This window comes from Gekko japonicus, unplaced genomic scaffold (assembly GCF_001447785.1).
Source record: "Gekko japonicus isolate JY-2015 unplaced genomic scaffold, Gekko_japonicus_V1.1 scaffold3, whole genome shotgun sequence".
Taxonomy (NCBI): Eukaryota; Metazoa; Chordata; class Lepidosauria; order Squamata; family Gekkonidae; genus Gekko; species Gekko japonicus.
Genome location: NW_015170887.1, coordinates 518,709 through 544,731, shown reverse-complemented (window position 1 = coordinate 544,731; position 26,023 = coordinate 518,709). Strand labels below are relative to the sequence as shown.

At 43.2% G+C, this 26,023-nt stretch overlaps 1 protein-coding gene across 4 annotated transcripts in view; it reads right to left on the bottom strand.

The window, feature by feature from the left end:
- The window catches only part of IFT43 (intraflagellar transport 43), a 70,327-nt gene that overhangs the window by 30,008 nt on the left and 14,296 nt on the right, over positions 1–26,023 (bottom strand). For all 4 annotated transcript variants that reach the window (XM_015418365.1, XM_015418366.1, XM_015418368.1 and 1 more), the window contains one exon: positions 12,657–12,724. In XM_015418365.1, coding sequence (XP_015273851.1) covers positions 12,657–12,724 — 68 coding nt within the window. The remainder of the gene's footprint in view (positions 1–12,656; positions 12,725–26,023) is intronic.

Sequence of the window (26,023 nt, the reverse complement as noted above, 5' to 3'; positions counted from 1 at the left end):
TTTAAGGCCCAGAGACCCATTGTATACTTTTAAAAGTACCTTTATCTAACAAATGTTAAACAATGGGGGAGGGGTTCGAAATAAATAAGGCCGTAGGGTAACCTGTCCTGAGGCTGTGTGATATGGAAGAAAAGAAACACCAACAGATCTTATACTACTGGTATAATACTTTTGGTTATGCTATGCAAGAGGTATACTATGGAAATAGAAACAGCATTCTCTAGATACACTCAAATATGCCAGTGGTGCTCTCCCCACCCCTCATCTCCCCCAAAAACTGTATACCAGGTTTGAGGTGAGGCAGCTGTTCTGCTCTGTAAGTGCTCCTGTCTCAGAGGTTAAGTGCTAAAGGGTGAAAGACAGCACTAATGCAGATATCGTCTCTGTTAAAATGTTTCTCTCTCATTTAATGGAATATTGTGGTGATCTAAATGGAGATAAAATGATGAGGCTCCAAGAAAAGCGAGCATGTGATATTCATGCAGGATGACAGTGTTTAGTGGTTAATTAGACACCGTTAACCTGTTTTAAAGGGGACATAAGTGGGATAAATGGGGGCACATGCCCTTGAAATCTTTTAATGTTTGTAGATCATGGATGACCCTGATTATTCTTCCTTGCTGTAAGGCAGTATACAGAGCTGAGCACTGAGAGGTCAACCTCTCGCAGAGTCAGGTAACTAAGAGTTCTAGTGACACTGTAAGCAGAGTTGCCTCTTTCTAAGCTGCTGACTTCAGTAGACTCTGCCTAGGATGGCACTGTTGATGTGTTACTTAAGGGGGAATGGGCACCAGTGAAACAATGGATGGGGGAGTATAGATGGGTGTGTATAGAAGATGCTCTCATGACCGTGAGCAACAGAATGACTGAGAATAAGAAGGAAGAATATGATCACACCAAAGAAGTTTCAAGATGCAAACTCCATTTTCCAGAAATCAGTTTCTTTACCATCTACTTACTAGCCAGAGTTCCAAGTATGGGTAAGATATAAAATACCTATTGGCTATTCAGCACCAGCAGCCCTCTGGGGGAAAAAAAACGTACTTGGCCAGAAAGCCTTTTAATGCCACCCTGTAACTTTATTTACTTGGCACCATCACATTACCCTTGACTAGACATGCTTAACAAACAAAGCTTGTGTCAAGGTCAAGAAGCATGTTCACGTCTAACAGCCAAGAAAAAGCAAAAGGCCTCTGAAGCTGCAACTCAAGTGACCAACCTAGGAGAAGCTACGAGGGTCTGGTAAAAGCAAACACTATATAACCAAGATGATGTGTAGTTGAGTTTTGGCAGAAGTCCTCCTCCACCCTTTTCTCCTAACTAGTCAGTGTTCCTTAAGCAGAGGGGCCATACCATTTCCCAACTCTGTGACCCAATACACTTCACTTACCCTCTATAGCACAATTTCTCTTTAATATTACAACAGGAGTTGAATGAGTATTGACAGGGAAGGACTGCCTGTGGAACACAAATAGTCAAAGCTAGAACTGTATTGGAACTTGTACACATTTGTGTGTAAAGTGTGCTCCCTTCTGGCTAGACATGCAACAGCATTCCCATTTCAGTTCCCTCTACTATTATACCATTAGAGAGAGAGATTGAAAGAAAGAGAGAGAGGGAGAGAGAGAGAGAGAGAGAGAGAGAGAGAGAGATATTTTTTTAAAGGCATCAGGCCATTGCTCTGTCCATTAGTTTGTAACATTTATGTCCCCCAGACATAAAATATGAGAATGTTTTCCATTTTAAACTTACTTTTACCAAATATTCACCACACATTATTTTTCTACCCATTCTATTAATAGACTAGCCTCAATAGTTATATTTGGCTTCCTTTTGTTGAACTTCCCCTTTAGGGATCTATTATATATTACAAGGGCTCGGCATTCAAGAAAGGCTTAGGTGGAACTAAAATTACCTCTTCTCCAATCCCACTCAACATCTTTCATGCCCGACACCCAGCAACAGGTTATTCGGTATTTCTCAGGCAGGTATCACAGTTCTGGCACTTCAAAAATTTTCATGAACAGAGATCAGACTGTCTACACACAGAAAGTACACAGTCTGAGTTTTCTCTTCTGGGGTGGTATACAGATTCTGAGGAGCCCAGTGGTACAAACTGAGGGATGGGGATCCACAGAGCTCTGCAGGGAGTCAAGGACTAGAATATCAAAGGTGGTGTAGGTGTGTAGATGCAGAAACAGCATCACAGCTGAAGGGGATATTTCAGCACAGTTGTGAACATAATTCCTGGCATGCCTAAGCACTTTCTCTTTTATGAATGACCCATAAAACTAAAGCCCCTTGAAGATGCCCTCTTACTAGGAGAACAGAAGGAAAAAAGAGGAAAAGAAGGTAGTGATGTTCACAGACATTTTATTTTTGAAGAGAGGTTCATGAAAGGGAAAACAGAGCAATTTCTTGTTAGGTTTGTAGCATTCAAAATACCTCTGCTTACAAACAAAACGACTGAAAACATGGGGTATTTTAAAAAATTGCCACTGGCTCAAGAGACAAAGGAAGGACAGACTTTTACCTCAAAGACCAAAACAAGGATTCAGAAGTCTGAAAACCCAACATATCTAGCTCTCATAGTTATGATCTTGCGGTCAGTATCTGGTTAAGACTCAAAATAAGACATGGGAGAGGATTTCCAGTACTTAGAATGAGTAGTTCTTTGCCAGGCGTTCCAGTAATAAATTGATTTCATCTGTCGAGTAGCACTTGCACTTTATTATATGATACCATCATATTCAAATAGTTTACTGTATTTATGGAATTTTTATGGAATTATATTTTATGTTGTTCTTGCTGGTTTTAAATTGTGTGTTGGTTTTAAGACTCTATGTAAACCGCCCTGAGCCGCTTCGGCGGGAGGGCGGGTTAGAAATTTAATAAATAAAAATAAATAAATAAATAAATACCCCAGTTTTGATCCTTACCAATACATATATCACTTCCCCTTGTGCATGTGTTAAAAATAATAAAAAAGGGAAATATTTTCTGGTACTGTTGAAAATGTTAATGAAAAACAATGGGTAATTTCAGCTCAGTCTTATTACCATGACAGTCTGTTATACTGAATTTCAACTACACTTGATTTAGAAAAATCTCCAGCCCTACCTATGGGTCTGTTGAAGGAACTCTTGTATATTGTCAGTGTTAGGAGGCTGGGTATGGCAGAAAATTCAGTGAAGTCAAATGAGGCAGCTCTTGTGAACATTACTGTCTTCACATGGAATATGTTAGAGGAAATTTAAAAAACAAAACAAAAAAAAACCCTGTTCACACTATACATAGAGAATTGCTCACAGTGTATGGGTGACATCTATGGCTACACTAGTTATATTTCTGCCACTGGAAAAAATTATAATGACTTCCCTCAAGAGAACCCTAGGCATTCACCATATCGCTTTTGTGAATCAGAGAAATCTCAGCATTCTCAAAAAGTTACAATGCTCAGAGCTCCTTGTTTCTCATAGCAAATTCTAAATGAAGGACAAGGAGTAATATTTCTTCCTTACCAAAAAGATTTTATAACTGGTACAGGCTTACTATTTCAGCTACCAAACAAATTCAAAATTCACACATATATATGAAGAACAAGCACAACTAAAGTTCACAACCCTTTTCAAGGTTTCAGGGTTCACCCAGGTAAGACATTAACCAAATTCTTACAAAACATTTACTAATGGACTCATTTCACACTGATGGCTTTAGTCAGTATCCATGCGCTGATGCTTCCTCCTTCCCAGAATTCACTTTGTGCTACCATGGCTCTCAGGGCTTCAAAAACCCTGCCTTAAACACCCAGCTATACAAAACATCATTTAAGGAAAAGTATTTTTAAAGAAGCAAATTGAACCAAGCACATTTATAAAAATCCTACCCTTTCAGGTCTACCTGAGAAACAGCAGAAAAGGGAAATGACCAGTTGTGATTATTTCTTTAAATCAAATTAAAAACAAACAAACATCATTTTACTCTGCAGTCACAGTTGCATTGGTTGGATTTAGTCAAGGAAATGATACTGCTCTGTCCCTTTTGCCTTATTGTTTCTGCCAGGTCTGAACATACTGGCTGTGAAAAGACAAGGAGAGAACCACCCCAGCAATGACACTGAAGGAGAAGAGGACAGGAGCCTGTTAGCATTCCTGAAACATCCACTCTATAAAAAGAAGAAAAAAATCCAAACCCACACACACTGCAGCTCTACCGCCATCTTGATGCCCTTGATGCGTGCTGATGGCATGGAGGCGGCTGGCACCAGAACAGCCCAAGAGAAGGAACGAGAGGCCAATGGAGATTTATGTGAGGAGAGTGAGATGGACAAGGTAAAATTGTCAGGAGGAGTTGTTAGAAAGTAAAATATATTGTGACAATTCCACTCCTGCCGTTCATCAATAAACTGACAGATCATTTAGTGTCAATTAGGTGTGATAGATGGACAAGTCCCCATGATCCCGGGCCAAAATTAATGGCTGGGAGGGAGAGGGTGATTGAAAATGACGGCTGACATTGAGAAGAAAGTCCTGAAGGTCCCCAAGGGGCCATTACTTGCCTCATTCCCTTGCAGATCAATGCAGGGACAAACCCAAAAACAGACACTTCAAGACAAAACTTAATCAGACTTCTTTTCCTTCCTCCCAAGTTCAATTCACTCCTGTGGCACTCTGCTTCCTGTACCCTCCCTCTCTGTCTCCAAGGACTGCAACAGGTGGCAGTTTGAGACAACGCATATTAGGTAAGCACTGTTCTGGTTCAGGCTCCATGTCTACATCCATAACATAACAGCATTCTCAGGAAGTTCTCTTTTAGATGATGGGTTCATTCACACACATAAACTGGTCACTTATTTGCTCCACACAAGGCCTCACATATACAGGACTGGGGGGTGGGGTGAGGTTGAACCCTTTGAGTGAACAATGAAGCAGTTGCTGATACAGTCTGCAATGGTGAGGAGCTGTTTCTACCATATGAACAGCCTTAAAACTGTCACTGCAATGCATGGAAATGGCTGAAGAAGGGCATGTACATGCACAGCCCAGTTCATATGGATGTTTCTAGCTATCCCGAAGGGATTGTGTAGCAAACACAGGCAGCCAGTTTGCAAATGTGAATAAGCACTTATTTTGGCAGTAAAAGCTTCAGAAACAAGTATTTTACTTTGCTTACAAAGTGGAAATTGGCCTAAGATTTTTATAAACATTCAGGGTCACTTCAGGCGCAGGAGATATAAGAATATTATTAATAATTTGAATTGAGAGCCCTCTTCTTTCCACAGTCATGGAACAGGCAACAAGAAAAACAATTAGAGAATCAACAGAAAATATCCTATTAATCCAGCTTCTTACATCTTCTGTTAGCAGATTTTCACTTATCTCCAGAAACCTCAGTTTAAAGCATTCAGTCTCCAGGGATGAAAAATGTTTCTAATTTCTTGGTGCTCAATTGCTTTTGCAGCTCTAGCAATCTCAACAACCTACTGCCAACTCCAGAACCGAAAACTACCAGTGCTCCCACTCCAATCATTATCTGTAAACAGATCATGTCAGCATATTACTTGCCCCATCAAAACACATGCTGTTCTAGATATCCAAAGGGTAAATGCTGGGTTCTACATACTTTAGAAGCATCAGGATTTTGCCTGCAAAAGTTATATTAAACTTCATGGGAGTGGTACAAGAGGACAGATTGTTCTTAAACAATTGCTATTTAGCCAGCAAAGAAAACCTTCCTAATGATGGTTTGTGCCCCACAGCATCATCCTGACAAGCTCTGCTCCAAATGTGCATGCTCCAAGATATGCCTCAATTGCCCTTCTTTCAAGATGACTCACACTTCTGAAAGAGATACAATGAGTGGTCAAGCTGATCATCTGCTCCAAAGTAGGGTTCTCTACAGATCAGCCCCCTACAAGTAACTATATAATTACCAGTTTAAATTACTCAAGATCCTTGAACATTGCCCTAGTTATTTTAAAACACCCATCTTTTCTCTTAGATCCCAAATCAGCTAAAATTGCATATCATAAAAAATTATGAATTAAAATATAATACAAACTTAATACCAAAACAGTGTGAATAAAAATCTATACACACTACCTGACCACAAAAACACCTATTAAAGTAACACAGTTTTGACTTTTTGTTTAAAGGCCTACAGTGAAGAAATCATAAAAGTTCCCATACATAATTTGTTCCATACAGACAGCACTACCACTTAGAAGGCCCAGAGCAGTTTCAGGCAAACTTTCGTTGAAAGTTTGGTCAACCCACTCTAATGCAATGAGGGCAACTGCTGTATGGGCTCAGGTATGGAGAGACAGTCCTTCAGGTAGGTGAACCCTCAACCATGAACAACTTTCTTCTTTCACGTCTTTATTATAAAATAACAGCAAGAGATAACTTATAATACACAACTTTAAAAACCAACTGAAAGCACCTCAAGGCACAATCTCATCCTGAAATTTACTATTCCAAAACACAATAAACACTGATCACTTTTCCACAAAAGGATTAGAGGGCAGGGGAGGATGGGATATAAATCAAACAAACAAACAAACAAACAAGTAAGTAAAACATTACCTAATGTTTACCAGGACCATACATAGTAGGTTAATTTTGTCATTAGCACTATTTCCCAAATCTTCTGATACTATTTCATAATAGAAGGATGTTTAAGCTTTTTCTAATTTGCTCTAATCTGAGTTAGGCTACTGTAAACAGGTCAAAGAGCTTCACCAGATCAGATTCTAAAACAGCCCCCTTAAAAAAATTCAAAAAGATTATCTTGGAACCAAAGGGTAATAGACACCTTGTCGTATCATTAATCAAATGTATAACTGCACACCAGTTCTAGAATATGTGCAAAAGCTCAGTTTTCCGTGGCATTGCCATACATTTGGAATATAAGCATTAACTTCTGACAAGCAATATGGTATATTAAGATACCATTTATGTTATATCTTAAGAAAAGTTTCTTTGAAATCCATAGAGATTTAGAAAATACAAGGGGTGGCCCGCGATACTCGCGGGGGGGGGGAGAAGAGCTCCGTCTCCTCTCCCCCCCGCTCGTTCTCCCCCAGGCGGCGGCGGCAAGGCCGGTCCCCCGCCGCCCGGCTCCGAGGCGGAGAGGCCTGTCCTCCCCCCCCTTTGCAGGCAGCCTGGCGTGCCTGGCCTGCCTGCCAGCCGGCTCCCAAAAGGCGGCGGCGGCGGCGAGGCCAGTCCTTCCCCGCCCTCCCCCTCGCCTGCGTGTCTGTCTGCCCGGCCGGCAGGCCGGCCGGCTCCAAAGAGGAGGGGGCGGCTGTGGCGGCGGCGAGGGCGGTCCTTCCCCTCCCCCCCTGCTGCCTGTGTGCCTGCCTGCCTGTCTCCCTTCCCCCGCACGGAAGTCCGGTAGGTCGCAGAGCGTCTCCTGCGCACGCGCAGGAGACGCTCTTGCACTTTCAGGGGGATTTAAACATCCCCCCGAAATTTTTTTCAACTTTTTTTATTTTTGTGCACATGTGGGGACTGGCCCACATGTGCACAAACCTCCCCCGGCCCCCTAGCTGCCCCCGGAGCGCTAATTTAGCTATCCGCACTCCGGGGGCAAGTTGGGAATTAGATATATAGATATTACCCCATATCCAAGTCTGCTCTGCTTGATTAAGAATTTTTTTCCTACTTGAACACACAACTGTAGTTCTTTATAGGTCCTGAACAGATTTCGTTGTATTGGATCATACCGATCTTTACTGCAACGTACTCTTTGTGGGGCTGCACTCGGCAAGTGCTTGGAAACTTCAGTTGTTACTGAATGCTGCAGGCAGGATGTCGACTGGAGTGAGTGGTAGGACCACATAATTTCACTCTTGGCCCATATACACTGCCCCCACAATATGTTTCCAGGCACAATTCAAGGTGCTGGTGTTGATCTTTAAAGCCTTCTATGACTTGGGACCAACATATCTAAAGGACCACCTACTGTCTTACAAATCTACCCAACCACTGCTGTCATCTTTCAAGGCCCTGCTTCAGGTGTCCCCAACTGCTGAGATTGGGCAGGTGACAACCCAGAAAAAGGTCTTGGTTGTGGCACCAAAACTCTGGAACGCTCTCCACATGGAGACTTGTCTGTCCCCGTCTATTGCCATCTTCTACCAGCACGTGAAAACTTTTTTGTTTTGTTCAGCGTTCCTTCAGTGAACCCCCATTCTTGCCCTGTTTTAATTGTTATTTTTATGTTTCGATATGTATATTTCAGCTCTAGTTTTAATTATTTTATGGTTTATCTTTTATTGGTTTTAAAGATACGCTGGCTTTGACGAGGGCAGAAAAGTGGGGTATAAATTTGTGGTCACTATGAGAAAAATTTATTTCCAATTCCAGATATGAAAGTTCAGTTTCTGAATGTAAAACAAACTCATCCATTATTGCCAACCCAAGAGTTGATGTTTCCTTTTCTATTTTGTGCTGTGGAACTTGTTTCTTCTTTCTCCTGTACAACACAGGTGGGTTCCTTTTCCTTGAGATTCACAAAAATCTGGATGGCTATTGTAGGCTACACTTTAGCCCGACATAAAAAGCACAAGTTAAAATTAAGATTTTAAAACTGCTGGTAGGCAAAAAACCTAAAAATAACCTAGTGCCATTGTGAATAAAACCGTCTTCTGTTGCCTCCTAAAGGAGGAAGCCAGGACAGACAGAAGCACCACCCTGGGGAGCTTATTCTATCATTTTGATGCTGCCACTGAAAAGGCCCTCTCTTGTGTATCACCAGATGAACTTTTTTGGTTGATGGGACAGTAAAGAGGGCCTCTTGCAATCTTAAGTTGCCACGCAGGAACATGCAGCTACATATAAGAAACTTTACTCAGAGACAATTTGATATAACCATTCATACCAGTTTGAGTCTCTCTCTCCTATACTTTCTGCACTGATGGAGCTGCATACTAATCTCTGGCAACACCGTTTCACTTCTCTGGGTTAATCAATGTACTATTATATACTGTATCCCCAAACCCAACTTTCCGACCATTTATCTTGTTAAAATCCCTGCAACAAACCTATTCTCACCATATAGCAGATTGGGGTGTGTGTGCAGGCTGAGAGTATGGCTTGCCAAAAACCATTAGTGACTTACAGAGAATATAAGACTTGAATCAGAAACTTTCGGATTCAAAACTTACAGCTAGTATGCTACACGAGCTCGGCATAGACCTAGTCATTTACTGCTACTAGACTAGGGCTTCAGAACCAAAATGCAAGCTAAAAGGGTTTATAAGAGCCAAACACATATTTTTAAAAGCATTTCAAAACAAAATTAAATGTGTATTTTGACAAGCACCGTGTACAAACCCTGGCTAAGCTGTTGGGCTGCCGAGTACAGGGCGCTGTATTAAGTGACTTTCATGCTTCTTCCAGCCTTTGATCCAGAAATATATGGATTCAAATCATACAACTGCAATAGATTCCTTGTGAAGAAAATCTCTTTGCCTCAGCCTCAGTTTCCTGTGTGTAACATGGTAAATACAGGGACATTTTGCAAGATTTTAATGAAGATAAAAACCATTTGATTTGGTATGTGCACGGAACTTCTAATGTCCTGACCCCACTGGTGGACCTCCAGATGGCAATGGTATTTTTGGCCACTGTGTGACACAGAGTGTTGGACTGGATGGGCCTTTGGCCTGATCCAACATTGGCGTCTCTTATGTTCTTAACTGAGCAAAAAGAAAGGGCTCTGGAAAGAGACACAAATCATAAAATTGTCTTAAAGTATCTCACAGCCTTTAAGAACAAGAGAGAGAAAAAGATGTCAATTGAGACAAATCCTATAAAGGAGAGCTGGGCAAAAGAGGAGTTACTATATCTATTTTCAAAAGGGATCTTGGTATCCCTCCGCCCCCATTTAAAGTTGTCAGTATACGAGAATAAGCTCTTTGCCAGACACCAGGCATTCTGTTTGGCAAGCACATGCTCTTTTCCCTTTGTGTCTTATAAATATAATGCATGAGCCAACATAATGGGCCAGTTACCGTAAGTCTGTTTATCAAAAGGTAATGATGTCATGAAGGGCATTTGTGCAGCTTTCCTTACAGAGCATAAGTGCCCTCTTCTGGTGGACAAATGCCTCTGCAGCAGAAGCAATATCAGGGCTTGAATTATGTATGGTCACAGATGGAAAATGGGGGGGGGAGCAGATAGATAAGCACATGGTGGGTCCACAACTAGACTGCACTTTGTGGAATTCTCTGCTTTTCAGATGTGTCTGGCATTATTTCTCCTGCTCAGTGCTCCTTGCTTGTGGCTCACTACAGGGTGGATGCTGTTGGGTGCTTCAGTACAGCTTGTCCTGTCACAAACGAGTCTGGCCTGACAGGGAATTCAATCGATCATGCTAGATTTCAACTCAGTCTCCCCTGTGACTTTCTATCCATGTGCATGCAGTTATGCTGATGAAAAGTCTAGAAAAGTCTAGAAAGAAGTGAGAACAACAGAAACAAGATGGAAGCAGTGGCAGTCCTAGAAATAGCACCACCCCAACAGGTGGTAGCATGCTTACTGGCCAGAACAAGGTAGCTAATTCACAGTTGAATTTTGAGCATGCTTATCTTTCTCTTGACAACTACGTGGTAGAAGAAAGAGGTGCATATTAGCTTCAGAGTCTGTTTTTAAAAACTCCTCATTTCAGCCAGTACCATCCATACAGTGGGATATGAGCAGCACCACTGGAGAGAGGTGGTTCTTTGCCACCGCAAGTCTCTGCCACACTTGTCCCAGCAATAATTAAAGAGTCTCTGTCAGACAGCTAAAGCACATTCAAGCTGAGTAGTTGCAGCTTCAAAAGCCAATGCTGCCAGGAATTCCAGGAATATTTGGCTAGAGATTTAAAGCCAGTCCATAGTAATGCACTGGCCAGGGCCAAAGCTGGGGCATTTGTCCATGGAGAACTCAATGTATGACCTTAGCAAACAAGCAGCATGGCAGCCTGACCATAGCCCAGTTCGAGGGCTTGTGAGCAGGCACTCACCTGGGGGGCCACCACCTGGAAGAGGCCAGTGCAATGAGGGCTGAGGAGAAGGAGGAGGTGGTGCTGCAGCTAGAGGCTGGTTCTGCCCCACCAAACAGCTGGCTGGTGGGAGTGGGAATGCAGCTTCCAGCCCCCGTGGCAGTGGGCAAGTGGTGCACCATTACCTGAGCATAAGTCAGGACGTCAAGACATGGCTAGGATGCAAGGTGTTTCCTTGGGGGTGTGACTACAATGCCGATGGTGGGCTGTGACTGGTTACAAAAAGGCCACATGGGAGGAGCTGGGCTGGGCGCTGGAAAGGGAGCCAGGAATAAAAGGGATGACAGAGAGGGAAGGGACAAGGACAGAAAACAACAGACTAACCAAGGGGGAGAGGAGGAAGAGGATGGAAGGAGGTAGAAAGGGAATGGGATGAGGAAGAAGGCAGCTACCAGGGCGACAAACCTGAGTGGAGAGGGGTTGTTTCAGGGAGGAGAGACACAAAAGAAGCATTCTTAGGCTGAGAGAGCAGCCAACTGGACCCAAGTGCAGTTAACTGCGACTGCTGGGCTCTTCTGAAGCACCTCCTTCTCCCAATAGGTGGAGGAACGCAAGGACAAGCTCTTTGCTTTGGGGAAGAAACAAGTGGGCACCAGGGAACACATCAGTGGGCATCATTGCATCCGTACTGGGACCACCAAAATAGGGGGAAGAGCCATGATGGAGCTTGAAGATGACACTCCTGTCCCCACTTATCCCTCCATTCTGCAGCCTTAAGACTCACCACAAGGGGCACCAGCGTAAAGGTCAAAAAGTTCCTGGTTCAAGTCCTGGCCTGTTTTTAATGGCTTGTTTTTAATATTGTGATGTAGATTTAATTGTAAGCTGTCTCAAGCAAGCCCCTGAAGAGATGGCAGAGAAATATCCTAAATAAGTAAGTCCTGGTTGACTCTGACAGACATGGAGAGGGAAGGTATATACAGTGCACCAATCTGGGAACTATGAAGAACCCCCGTTAACTTGCCTTCTTGGCCAGTGCAAAGAACTGCACTACGTTTATTGCATACTGGAAACATATAAGGTATTGCAGAACATAATATGGAGGCTGTGGGATCTTAGTGCACCCAATACCTTCATACTACATCAGTTCAGCACAGTAACTGCTTCCCGATTTCATTTTTCAAGGAGATTATTAGATTTATGGTGTGAATCCCTTTTGTCATGTGATGATTTGGACAGCAAAGTTCACTGATGGCATAAAAACAAATCACAGCAGTGCACACTTTGGTAATCCCCCCTCCCAGACATTACTGCCATGTAGAAACAGTAGAAGGTGGAAAATGGACTCAGAAATGTTGGGCGGCTCTTTCTGTACGCTGCATGGACCATAGGAGACGAACTGGCAAAGAAGTCCAAGCAGTGCCACAGATTCCTGGGTGCTGCAGCCACCCCTTTTGTCAGAGCCTTATTATGAACCCTGAGCCCTTCTACAAGAGACGCGGGTGATCCCTGCAGAAATTTAGGAGTTCAAGATAGAAGTTCCCCTCAAACAAGCACATTTGGAAGGCAATGGTCATGGAGATATTGGCTATTCCAGGGAATTATCCTGATGAACACAACAGCATGTCTTAAACCGTTGAGAAAGAAAATAAAACTCTTCCACTCACTTGGAAGCATTCACAACAGCATCACTTGCCCATCCTCCTTGCCGGCGAGCAGGTATAGATGGAGGACCCTTAAAGAAGGCAACAAGCAATATGATGAACAGAAAACACACACACACAAATGGCCAATCTAAATTATACAGCTACATATCTCTTGAAAACCAGCACAGATCTAAGATTTCATCTACGCTGATTCTAGATATTAACTGGCAAGAAACTTAAAATACACCTGAGGGCTAAACCAGACTTTATGAGAGACATGGTTGTCACCACTGTGTCTCTTTAATCTCTCTTTGTAGTATTGTAGTTTGATGTCATTATTTTCAGTTTCTCCTCACACCCCAGTTAACCATTGTTGTGAGGTGGGGGACACACAGATGACCACCATGCTGTTGTGTCACACACTGGATACATCAGACATTACAGAAAAGTGATAGAATGACATTGGCTCTGTCTCTTGCATCATCTAGTCTGGCCCCAAGGTTCTCTATAAGGAGAGGGGGAAATCCAGAATAATCCAGAATTATTATCACAAAAGTTCAGCAAATATACATTCACTAACTGCAGTCTTGGCTTTTTCACAAGCAATCCTGGATATTTGGAAAGGGACTAAGATACCAGAACAGAAGGAAGGTAGCGAGACAGAGAAAGTTGGAGAAGTTACAAAAGCCAAGACCTTGACTGTCCATTTAAGAGCTGAAATTGATCCTGAATACAGAATTCAGCATCCTGACAATCTTGAGTCCGCTCCCATTTTTTCGGCTTGTTTCGGCTCCCATGCATCGGGTCGGTCACATGTTTGACTTATCTTTGCGGCAGGGGTGAAGGTGGACCAGATCACTACAGAGGTAGTGCCATGGTTGGACCACCAGGCCCTGAAGGCCCATCTGAAGGTTCCACCCTGACCCTGTTTAGGCAGCGAGCAGATTTATGCTCGCCCGTGGCGCCAAATGGACCCTTTGCGGCTCCAGATTGCCCTGCGGGATCCTAGGCCCCCTGGCGGCTCGTTGGATGAGCTGGTGGAGGACTGGCATGTCCGGCTCTCCTCAGCCATCGACGAGATCGCTCCCAGGCGCCCTCTCCGCACTCGTGCTAGGCAAGCACCTTGGTATACCCAAGAGCTGCGCGAGCTGAAGCGAGAACTGAGAGGGCTAGAGAGACGGTGGTGCCGAGCTCGCGCTGAAGCATCTAGAGCATCTTATAGGACGTTTATGAAAGCCTATGAGATGGCAGTCAAAGCCGCAAAGAGATTTCTATGCGGCCAAGATTGCATTTGCTAGCTCACGCCCGACCCAATTATTTAGTACAATTCGGTCTTTGACAGTTCTGCCACAGGGCAGACAAAACACTAGGGAATTGGATATAGGCTGTGAGGCATTCACGAGCTATTTTGCAGATAAAGTCTCGGTGCTCTGCCGCAATCTCCCCGCCACAATTGAAACAGTGAGCGAACTTGAGGCCCCTTGCACATCTTTGGTGCCGGGTTTAGAGCGTTTTGACCAGCTCAGTCTGGAGGAAGTGGAGAGATTGCTCGTATTGGTGCGTCCAACCACATGCGACCTTGATCCGTGCCCCTCTTGGCTCATTAAAGCAGGCCGCGAGGAGTTTCGAGGTACCCTGCGGGAGATTATCAACATGTCCCTCTCAGAGGGACAGTTCCCTGGGGCACTCAAGGAAGCGATGGTCCGCCCTCTCTTGAAAAAGCCATTTTTAGACCCGACCAAATTGGCTAACTATCGGCCGGTGTCTCCGGCTCACACATTTTTGTCTTAGCTCAGGAAGCAGGGCTCCAGAGCAAACTAATTTATGCAGGAGCCAAATTGCTCACTCACAATTTTAATGCCAGTAGCTCACAAGGTAGAATTTTTGCTCACAAGACTCCACAGCTTAGAGGGAACACTGCCTGTGAGACCGTCTCTCCTCATATGTGCCCCATAGAGCTTTATGCTCAGCAGAGCAACATCTACTGGGAGTCCCCAGCCCAAAAGATATCCACCTGGCCTCGACTACGGCCAGGGCCTTCTCTGCCCTGGCCCCAGCCTGGTGGAACACGCTCCCGATTGAGATCAGGGCCCTGCGGGATTTATTGCAGTTCCACAGGGCCTGTAAAATGAAGCTGTTCCACCAGGCTTTCAGCTAACCAGTGGGCAACCATGCTTTCCAGCCCCTCCTGCCCAAACTGCCCTCATACTTGTTTGATGGCATAGATGGCAATGGTTTCCACCAATAGTAACCAGAGTACTATTATGTTTCTGCCTGCCCTTCAATGCAAGGAGCACAATGGATTATTACTGGCTGTCATCTGTTTTAAAATTGGATTCTAAATCGTTATGGTTTGATGTGGTTTTATTGTTCATATTCCTGTTGTGACCTGCCCTGAGCCCGCTTGGGGGAGAGGGTGTGATAGAAATCAAATAAATAAATAAATATTACACATAACGAGATAGATTGACATGTACACGCAGAAATATCCCAGAAGACAAACTCCTATGTTTTATTTCATTTATTTAAATAATGTATTGTCCATCTTTCTACTCAAAGGACCACCCAATGGATTACCACTGGTGGCATCATATGAACATCAAGACTCAGCCTGCTAAAGATATTGTGGTGAAAAGGGCTGTAATTAGTACCAACGTATGAATGATACTTCTATACTTGCTTGCTTATCCTGAAACTATTACTAAAAAGTAAAAAACCCTCATTTTTGAAGCAAAGACATCCATCTGCCTGTTAACAGGATGGTCTCACTATACTACACCCATCATCTGACTTCTTTCAACTGCTTCAGTGTTCTAGCAATTTCATTACTGACTTTCTCTGTTGGCCTGTCTCTTTCCCCTCATCACTCAGTAATAATTCTGCAGGTTGTCACCCATGGAAGGATACAATACCTCCTCATTTCCTGTAGTTAGCTAGCACAGTGTAGTGGCAAAGAGACTGAGCTGTAAGCCAGAAAGTCCCTGGTTCAAATCTAAGCTGTGCCATGAGCTCACTGGCTGGTTTTAGGTAATCCATTATCCTTCTGCAACAGTCCCCCATTTGAAATATAGGGATTGTAATGGAATTACTATATTGCAGCATTAATAGTCCTTACAACAACTGCCATCAGATTGCATCCACTTTCTTCTCCGGGCAGAATGGCACTCCCTTTGTTGGAGGGTGTGGATTTCTGTCCATTCCTTCAAGAACTGTGGACTCTTCCACTGCTGTTCTTGAGGGTCTTCTGATCACCAGGAACATAATTGGGGTGGGGGGCTCAATGGGCTTCAATTTAACAAAACGGAAAAAGTCCTACTCCACAAGATTTGCTCTGCTTGCAGCATTGTGGATCCAACCCTTGCTTCTCCTCAGAAGGTGCTTTTATCACAAAAGAGGTAGAACAGAAGTGAGTATTGTTCAGTCAGCTGGTATATGCCTAACTGTGTAACACGTTTCCTGAAGTTGGGCCAGGTTTGGACAGGTGAGAACCTGTAATGGGGTCAGTTCCTTCTTTAACTCACAAAAGAAGATTTTAGTAGGTATTCTATCAGATAGTCTTCAGAGTTGTTAATACTGTTACATCTTCTTGCTAAACAGTGTACTGTCCTAGCTAATATACTTCTAAAGCAACTGTTTTGTTCATTCTGTTCTTCAAGCTTAAGGCTGAGCAGTGCTTCTTTCTTTCAAAGCAAATTCCTTTTGGGTTAAGACACATACGTTTTGTGTTTAGGGATTCAAGGGACTGCATGAAGCTCCCTGAAGAAATTGCTTTGGCTTGCTTCACATTTAAAAGGCACTTCATGCTTTGTTAGGCAAACTAGGAACCCACAGAGCCTAGAATAAAAGGGATTACAGAATCCTTGGCCTGTCCATGATTTGCTCCTCTATTTTCAGTACAAGTCTAAACAGAAAGGCTATTTCTGGCAGTGGCAGATTTTTTTTCATAGTAGCCCAGCGTTACCATTGAACCACATAATTCAATTCATGAAGGCAGTTCTCACATGTTTGAGAAGCACCATTTTGGTGACTGTGATTCTGAAAGCCTCCTGAGGTGTTCTGTTAATGATGGCTTTATGAAATCCAGCAGGAAATGTGCTTGCAGATCAGGCCTTAACATAACAACGCTCCACCATTTTAGCCAGTGTCCCAGATATGTCTTGGGTTCCCAGTCTTAATACTCAAGCCTGTCTGCCTATTATTTAATGCCACATGTGGCAAGATAAATTTGGCTGGACACTGAAAGAAATGCCCCTGCAGCTTACCATTTGCTGAGTCTTCCTATATTTGCAAAAGGATACACAACAAGAGGAATGTGACCTTTCTGACTGGTTCAAGGTCTATTTCCTATACTTGTTTCTAACCAGATACCTGGGGGTACTCCCAAGCAGGGATGAAAGGGATGAAATTTTCCCTCATTTGTGTCCAGTAGCTGGTATTCAGAAGCATTTTGCCTTTCTGCATGGAGATTTTAGTAAATTTACAGCTGTTCATAGACTCATTAACCATGAAACTGGCCCATCCTTTTTATAAGGCCTCCTAAATGGCCATCTCCACTCCTTTCCAGGCATTTCATGTTCAGTGAGGGCTCAAAACACAAAACAAAAACAAAACATGACCAACAGTCAAACATGATTCATACCGAGACCAAAAATCCCAACTTCACATATACACCAATGGATGTGAACTGGCTGTGACTCCGCAGGAAACACATTCTGGGGTCATGATCGGTAGCTCAGTCAAAGCATCAATTTAGGTATGCGGCCAAGACAAAAAAGAAAATTCTGTGTTGAGGATTATCAGGAAAGGAAATAAAATGGCTAGAGCCACAATACCCTTATATAAATTTATAGTGCAGCCACACTGGGAATACTATGTGTAATTCTTGTCATCTCAGCTGAAAAAAAGTTCAGAAAAAGGCAACCAAAGTGATTAAGAGGTTGCAGGTTCTTCCCTTTGAAGAAAGGGGAAAGCATTTGTAGCTTTGTAGCTTTAAAAAAACTAAGGGAAAACATGACAGAGTTTCATAAAATTATGCAAGGAGAAGAGGAAGTATATAAATTCTCCCTGTCTCATTATACTAGATGCCAGGATCATCCAATGAATCTAATTGGCCATAGATTCAGGATAAAGGAAAGTACTTCTTCAGCTTATGGAACTCTCTACCATGTGGTGATGGCAATAAATAAATGAAGGTATGATTGGTCTATCAGTGGCTATTAGTCATGAAAGCTAAATACAACCTCTGGATTTAGAGACAATATAATACCATGTGTCAGATACAGGGGCAGATATTGCCTTCATGTCCTATTTATGTGCTTCCATGAAGGATCTGGTTGCCCATTGCTGGAAAAGGATGTTGAATTAGATGGTATGACTCAGCTCAGCTCTTCTAATAATCTTAATATTTGCTCTCCTACTTAAAGCCCTGCGTGTTACAGGTAAAAATTATCACATGCTTTTAATCATGTTTTAATAGGCTCTTAAGAGCTCTAATGACACCACAGGAACTACAGAGATTCATGGTCTTCCTTCGATTTCTTCATCGTTGACCCATTTAGGGGAAAAAAAGAACATTTTACAATAGGAAATAACAAAGGAATGGAGCTTGAAGGTTTAATGTTCTCCTGAAAGACTTGGGGAGCTGCACTGTAGGGGAAAGGCCCAGGATCTCTTACAGGTGAACAAGTAATTTGTTTCTTAATGTTATATTTGTGAGTGTGGGAAATGGACAATACTTCTCATTGGGGGCTATTGCCTGCTGGATGGAGGGGGCATGACCCAACATAGCTCCCTAAGAGGAACAAAAATAGTCACTTTCCAAAAATAAACAGGGAGAAGGAATGAGCAGAGCTGCGGTTCCAAAATACCAGTTTTCTTCTGCAAAGGGGGTGCAGAAGGGCAGAGGACAAATAGAGAGCCCAAAATGCAGGAAACAGATTCCTTATATGGGCTCATCCGCAAGCGGCAGAGCTCACCCAACTGGAATGACTATGTCACAAAATGTGAAGCCTTTAGGGGTTGCAGTGAGTGGAGTTTTCTGATCTTTAAATGATTCCTCCAGATTCTTAAGATGCCAAACCCAAGAGTCTGCAGTGCCAAAAAAGGAGTATTTTGAACTGGGATGTTTCAGGAAAGCACACCACATATGGGCGTATCTGCACACAAACACAAGACTCTATACATATTTTGCCACTCCATACAGAACCTCCAGATGTGTTAACCCAGGTCTTACAGTCTCATGCAGTCATGTTATACATGTGCCCACCAACCTATCATTTATTGCATTCTAAAACTTCTATATACAAGTTTTCCAACAATATCCCTTAAGTACTACCATAAGCGCTTTTGTGCATACAATCACAATACAAGTCATCCCCAGACAACACCCCAATCTTTATTCACAGAAAAAGGACACTAACAACTGTCACCACCATAATGTTGTATTATCACTACTATATCTAAAAATAAAGTCTATAGGTATGCTGTTCACGGGAACAGCAAATCCAGGCCATCCACCATCAAAGCAGAGGTTCCTATATACTTGAGAGATATTCCAAGTATGCAGAAAAATAAGGTTTTGTAGATTATTCAAGAGGGAGAAAAACCTCTAAAATGGACTGATGAGGACTGAGCATGTTTCAGGAGGCAGTAGAATGCTAAGAACTATTGAAAGTCAGTTAAAGGGGAAAACCAAAGGGAGGGAAATTGGAAAATTGACTTACTCCAAGTCTCTGAGGGTTTTATAGAATCTCAGTGGAAGAGATTTAGGCATGGGGAAGAAAATTTCCAAATTGTTTAGTACAAGGGAAAAGTGGCCTGATGGGGACTAAGCATGCTTGCTGCTCTCCAGCAAACAGATGGTAGCAGGGATATTGGGCGGCTCAAATCCCCAGCCACTTATAATATCATGGTAGGGGGTGGTTAGGGAGTATTTCTGATTAGGTTATCCCCACTCTGATCCCTTCTGGCCTCCTTATTTCCAAACATCAAGTGACAAAATGGTACCTCAGTCGAAAGAACCTGTTTTCATACATAAACACAGCATTCTATGCTACAGCCAATACACACAAACAATCTTACAAGACATCCTTTACATCATTAATATTTTTGAACTTTTATTAATTTATTTGGGCAATTTATAAGCTACCTTTCCATGGGCAAATATGCTCAAGGCAGTTCACAAAATTAGAAGAAAGCACAAATAAAATACAATGTATAATATGGTAACATTCTAAACAACCCTAAAGTGCATAAAACCCAGAAGTCTAAGCAAGGGCCTTCTGGAACAGGTAGGACTATTATGCTGGAGGCCTGTAACAGGGAATGGGCAGGCTTGACAAAGCTCCTGGATGATGGAGTTTTGCAATTTGGGTCACAAAAAGAACAAGATGATAAAGAAATAGAAAACAGACAAAGGCAATGCTAGGTATGTTTTACTTAATTCTTAGGCTAGACCTCCAATATGTTTCTATGTATTATATAGCTTCCTGCTATTCCCTGCAGTACAAACAATTCAGTGTTTGCGCCTTAAAGCAACCCAGCTGCAGGGCTTAGGAATTAGCTGTTTCTAAAAACCTAACCAAATTCAAATGAGGAAACATTTGAGCCTTTTTGAGCCTGTGATCAACCTCCACACTGACACCTGGAAAGAGTACAAGGAAAAGTTTTCAATGTATAATGTAGTTTCTTGAAGGCTCCACATTCTCCCCTCAAACACACACACACACAGTTTATGTCTACTAGAAACAGAGGAAAGATAAGACCATGAGTTAAAAAAGGAAGATATAATAGATTGCCACATTGTGACAGCACAAGATATGGAAAATGAACAACACACACTTATTTGGGGAGTAAGTACCATTGAATTCAGTGAGATTTTCTTCCAAAAAATGCATACATGACTGGGCTATAAACACTAAGATGGAGGGGTGGTCATAGCAGAACAAGGACTAGAAACAATCTAAAGAAACTAAAGGACTGAAAGAAAATCATTCGAACAATGATAATTTTAGCTGAAGATCACTAGAAATTTCGGTGATAGCAGTTCCAGAAAAGTGGAACAGGCAAAAAAAAAAATGTATATTGGAGAGCATCAAATTGAAGTGGAAAACAGTTATAGATCATGAGCTTGAGAAGTATGGAGATGAGGGATAGGAAGAAGACATAGCAGTGGCTGGAGGGAGGATCAAAAGTATCTTCTTTAAAGATGAGAGATCCCAGCTCTTATAAGCAAAACTTTAACTTTGTAATGCGTCTTGACTTATAAATGAAGTAACCAAACACACATCTCAACCATATTCTTCTGTCTGGTGGGTTCACTGACCAACTCCTGATAGCAGCTAAGAAACCTTACTTTGCTGTTACTGTTGCAGTGCCTAGTTGAACCCCCAGCTGAGCATTTTAAAATAACTCCCCACTTGTTGACTCCACAATCTGAGCCTCTAATTCTCACAAACTGACAATCAGCTGTGATGCTTTTGCAAAGTTCTTTGATGAGAAAAAATCCACTCTGATTTTGACACTGGCCATGGTACAGCTGAGACACTAGAAACTCCCAAGCTAACACCCAATCCCTTTATGGATCTCTTCAAGTCAGTTACTCCAGTGGATGCCACCAGGATCCTAGGATCTGTGAAGACCACCACTTATGGTTAGACCCTTGCCCATCCCGGATACTTAATGCACATAAAGACTACATCAATGAGCCCCCAATTTGCATTATAAATCAATCAATGACCCAGATCATATTTCCTTGTGCCTTAAAGCAGGTAGTCCTTTCTAGAATATGTAGAGCCAGAGAGAAAGGGTGATCCTCTTCGCCCCTTCCGCTAGTGAAAGTGGGGTGGGAGAGAAATGGCAGCTCTTTCTTCCCCCAGGCAGTATTGCCTTGCAGAGGCAAAAAAGAGTACTTTTATGGTACATCTCTCCATGTACATCTGACTGCGAGTACATGCCGGCCTTACCATGCAGCATGGCCCTTAGAAGGTTGATGTAGGGGTCAAGTTTTCTGCAATATAGGATCTGACTTGTGTGGTTCCAGAAATTTCAATCTTGTCCCTCATGCTATTCAATTTCTATGTGAAGCTGTGGCAGATTACACAAAAAAACAGGCTTTTTACAATGCTGCTTGTGTCGAAGAGTCAGGGAGTTCAAGAGTTAATCCTCCCTGGAGAGAAGAGCTTATGTGATTGGCTGCTATACTCAGTCTCTGATTGGCTAGGATCAGCTGAGAGAGGAAATAAAACAGCTGATCTGGCAGGGAAAGGGTCTTTCATCTTTTGAGACACTTTCGGTCTTGGTCTGAAATCTAACATCTGGATCAGTAGCCACAGGATTTGGCTTCTGAGAGATGAGACTTTGGGAGTCAATGATTTTTGTCAGGGAACTGTCAGAAAAGTACTTCTATGGTGAGAAGAATAAGGGCCCCATTGTCTTAAATATATCAGAACTACTCTGAGGGATAACTTAGATTCTCAGTCAAGAAAGCTACAGAACAGACAATGGATACTGGAGAAGGATTTGGCAAAAGGTATGCATAATTAGGGAGAACTCCCATACAAGCCAAATAGGAAAAGGAGTTATTGCTTCTTAGGGACAAGGAGAATAACTTCCTGCCAGTTAGAACATAAGAACATAAGAGACACCAATGTTGGATCAGGCCAAAGGCCCATCCAGTCCAACACTCTGTGTCATACAGTGGCCAGAAATACCAGTGCCATCAGGAGGTCCAGCAGTGGGGCCAGGACATTAGAAGCCCTCCCACTGTTGACCCTCCCCAAGCACCAAGAAGACAGAGCATCACTTGCCCCAGAGCCCCTAGCTATACCTTGTGGCTAATAGCCACTGATGGACCTCTGCTCCATATGCTTAGCTAATTCCCTTTTGAAGCCGTCCATGCTTGTAGCCCCCACCACTTCCTGTGGCAGTGAATTCCATGTGTTAATCACTCTTTGGGTGAAGAAGTACTTCCTTTTATCCGTTCTAACCCGACCGCTCTGCAGTTTCATGGAGTGCCCACGAGTTCTTGTATTGTGAGAAAGGGAGAAAAGTACCTCTTTCTTTACCTGCTCTTTCCCATGCATAATCTTATAAACCTCGATCATGTCACCCCTCAGTCGTCTTTTCTCCAAGCTAAAGAGCCCTAAGCGCTTTAACCTTTCCTCATAGGGAAAGTGTTCCAACCCTTTTATCATTCGAGTTGCCCTTTTCTGCACTTTTTCCAAAGCTATAATATCCTTTTTAAGGTGTGGTGCCCAGAACTGCACACAGTATTCCAAATGAAGGTGTTGGGAAGAGAACCCTGGTCTGTGATAAAGGGGAGAAGCTTAGACACCTCCGGAGTCAGTGAAAAACTGTAATATCTAAAGCAGGGGTGTCAAACATAAGGCCTGGGGGCTGGGACCAGCCCATCCAGGGATCTTATGCGGCCCGCAAGCAACTGATGCAAGGGAAGGAGTGCTGGGGGGGAGTAGACACACAGCAGAACAACCTCATCTGCAGCAGTCAAGCATCATGGGAGCACCTGCCCAGTGCTGCACTGCTGCCTCTCCAGTCTGCCTATGTGCATTTTCCTCTGCACCCCCCTCCCAGCCCATAGGGCCTTGTAGTGAAGATACACCAACTTGGAGTTTACCATCTGCTGTGCTTTATACAGTTTCTATCTCTGGTACCTGGCATTACATTTTATGGCATACATGGCCCAGCCCGACAAAGTGACATTTATATCAGATCCAGCCCTTGTAACAAATGAGTTTGACACCTTTGAGCTAAAGGGAAAATTTAGATCTCTTAAGGGAGAAATCTAGAAGCCCTAAAACAAAGCTATTCTCTAAGAAACTGTATTCAAAATTCTGTATAACAGCTGAAATATATAATAAGCAAAAACTTCTGACTGAAAAGAACTTGAAACTCAGAAATTAAGAAAGTCCCCTCACCATAAAATCAATGCCCAGGACAAAGCCCTGGACCTAGAAACACGACATTCGGGGAGAGCACTCCTACCATGACATAGATGCTCACTAAAAAGGGATTTTTAGAAATTCGACCACTAAAGGGGTCAAAAGGGGTCAAATGTGCTCCCCCCACTGCTTCCCATGTGGCTGCCAGCCTGCTGCCTCCTTGCACCCCCACCCTCTGATTGGTCAGCTACAGAGCTGTGTTCTGAGGTAAAAAAAAACAGTTACAGGAGACTGCAGAGAGCTAATGACAGTTGAGGAAATCAGGAATGGCCAACCACCTGTGAGGTGCAGCAATGCTCCTGGCTCAGCCTCCCCATGGCTTCAAACACGCCCCCCCACACACACACACCTGACAGGCGGTTGTCTGTCAGGTGTAGGAGAGGGGGTGGGATGCTTACAGCCGTCTGGGAGGCTTGCTCAGCAGGATTGCCTTAGCGCTGCTGCTGGCCCAGCCTCTGCAGTGACTTTAGACACACTCCCACACACCCGTCCTCCACCTGACAGGCGGTTCTGTCAGGTGCAGGAGCAGGCGCAGAGCATTGAAATCCATTGGTGGGGCTGCCCAAGCAGCATCTCCTTAGCAATCCTACTGGCCCAGCCTCCCCGATGCCTTCAGACACGCTACCCCTCCTACACCTGACAGACACCCCTCCTATATCTGACAGCCTGTCAAGGGTTGGAAGGGGCGCAGAGTCCTTAAAGCCACAGGGGAGGCTTATTTAGCAGGATTTCCTTAGCACTGCTGCTGCTGACCCAGCCTCCCTGATGCCTTTAAACACAATCCTTCCCCCCCTTACACTAGACAGGTGGGTGCTTGTCAGGTGTAGGAGCAGGGCCAGGGTACTTTAAGGGTACTTTAATCCATCAGGGAGGCTGCCCCAGCAGGATCACCTAAGCGATGCTGCTGGCCCAGCTTAGCCACACTCCCACCCACTATGGAAATATACCCCAAATTTGTAGAAAAGTGGTTTCCTGTATTAGGTTATTTAACTTCTCACGATGTGGGTTCTAGAAAATTGGTTCATATGAACTTGCTCAATATCTGATTGCTCAGATGTTGTTTTAAATACATAGTTATGTAACATAAATGAGAAGCATTTTTGTAAAAAAAAAAAAAAAGTATGCCCTGCACCCCCCCAATCCAATGCCCAGGCCAAACCCCTGCACCAAGAAACCCAAAATAAGGGGAGTGCATTCCTATCATGACAATAACCCCCACTACAAAGAGATTTCTGAGAAACATGACCCCTAAGGGGGTAAAAAAGGGGCAAAATGTGTTCCCCCAATTTTTTCCATGTGCCTGGCAGGCTGCTACCTCTTAATTGTGTAACTCAGAGTTCTGACCTGCCTGCTTGCACCCACCTCCCTCTGATTGCTCAGCTGTGGATCTCAGTGTTCTGAGGTAAAAACACAGTTAGAAGAAACTGCAGGCAGTTGAGGACAGTTACAGAAATCAGCAAGACTCCTGAATAGACATTTTTCAAAAAAGCCAGCATGGCAATTGAGTTTATGAATGTTCATGGGGAGATAGTAAAGGATCTTTCTAGGAGCCTGCTCCAGAGTGAGCTCACCAAGCAGCCTGGTGATCCTAGCACCTGAGGACAGAACCACCACTGTAGTCTACAGAGAGGTCCTTCGGTAGAGAAAGAAAAAAGTATGAACGTCTCACTTCATCCTTTACACTACAGTCTTCTCCATTAGAATTCCTACAACAAATGTTACCTTTCAAACTTCACATCATCAGTATTATAACTGGATTTATGGAACTTAAATACCTTAGTGAAGCACGGGTATCAAGCTAGTATTTATATATTCCCTGTCTGTTTAATAAAATAATTATTCTGTTTTTGTAAAAAAAAAAATTAATAAAGGTTTTATTGACTCCCCTAAAAAGGGGAGGTATTTCGCTTAAAAGAAGAAATGGGAAGGGTAGACAGTGGGGGAAAGAGAAAGCTGAGTGATATATAAACTGGTAAATTAAACTGTTAGTAATGTCCAATTAATCTTCTTGGGCTTCTTCTGTGTGTTGTCAAACTTCTTTTTTTTAATCCGGTCACATGAAGTTCTCTGTTAGTATGTTAGTAATGTTCCTTTGAGTTTCTGTTAATAAAAAAGCCTCTTCTGGGCACATTCAGAACCGCTTCTTTGCGTGCTGGGTACTTTTAGTGTCGCTGACGTGGAGGAGCTTCCTCTGTTGTCTTCTCCTTCCGGCTTGTTAGATCCTCCTTCGGGTTGCTGTTAACACTCTCAGTTCATGCACTATAAATCCTCTTCCTTGCTTGCCATTACTGGAGGTCCCCAGCTTTGAGAATGGTATTAATTTCTTCGCTTTTATATCCGCTCCCAAAACTCTCTACTGGGTCCTCCTCGCAACTGTTAACTCATATAAGCGCTTGCCAGGCACTCCTCGCTGTCACAGTTCAAACTTCT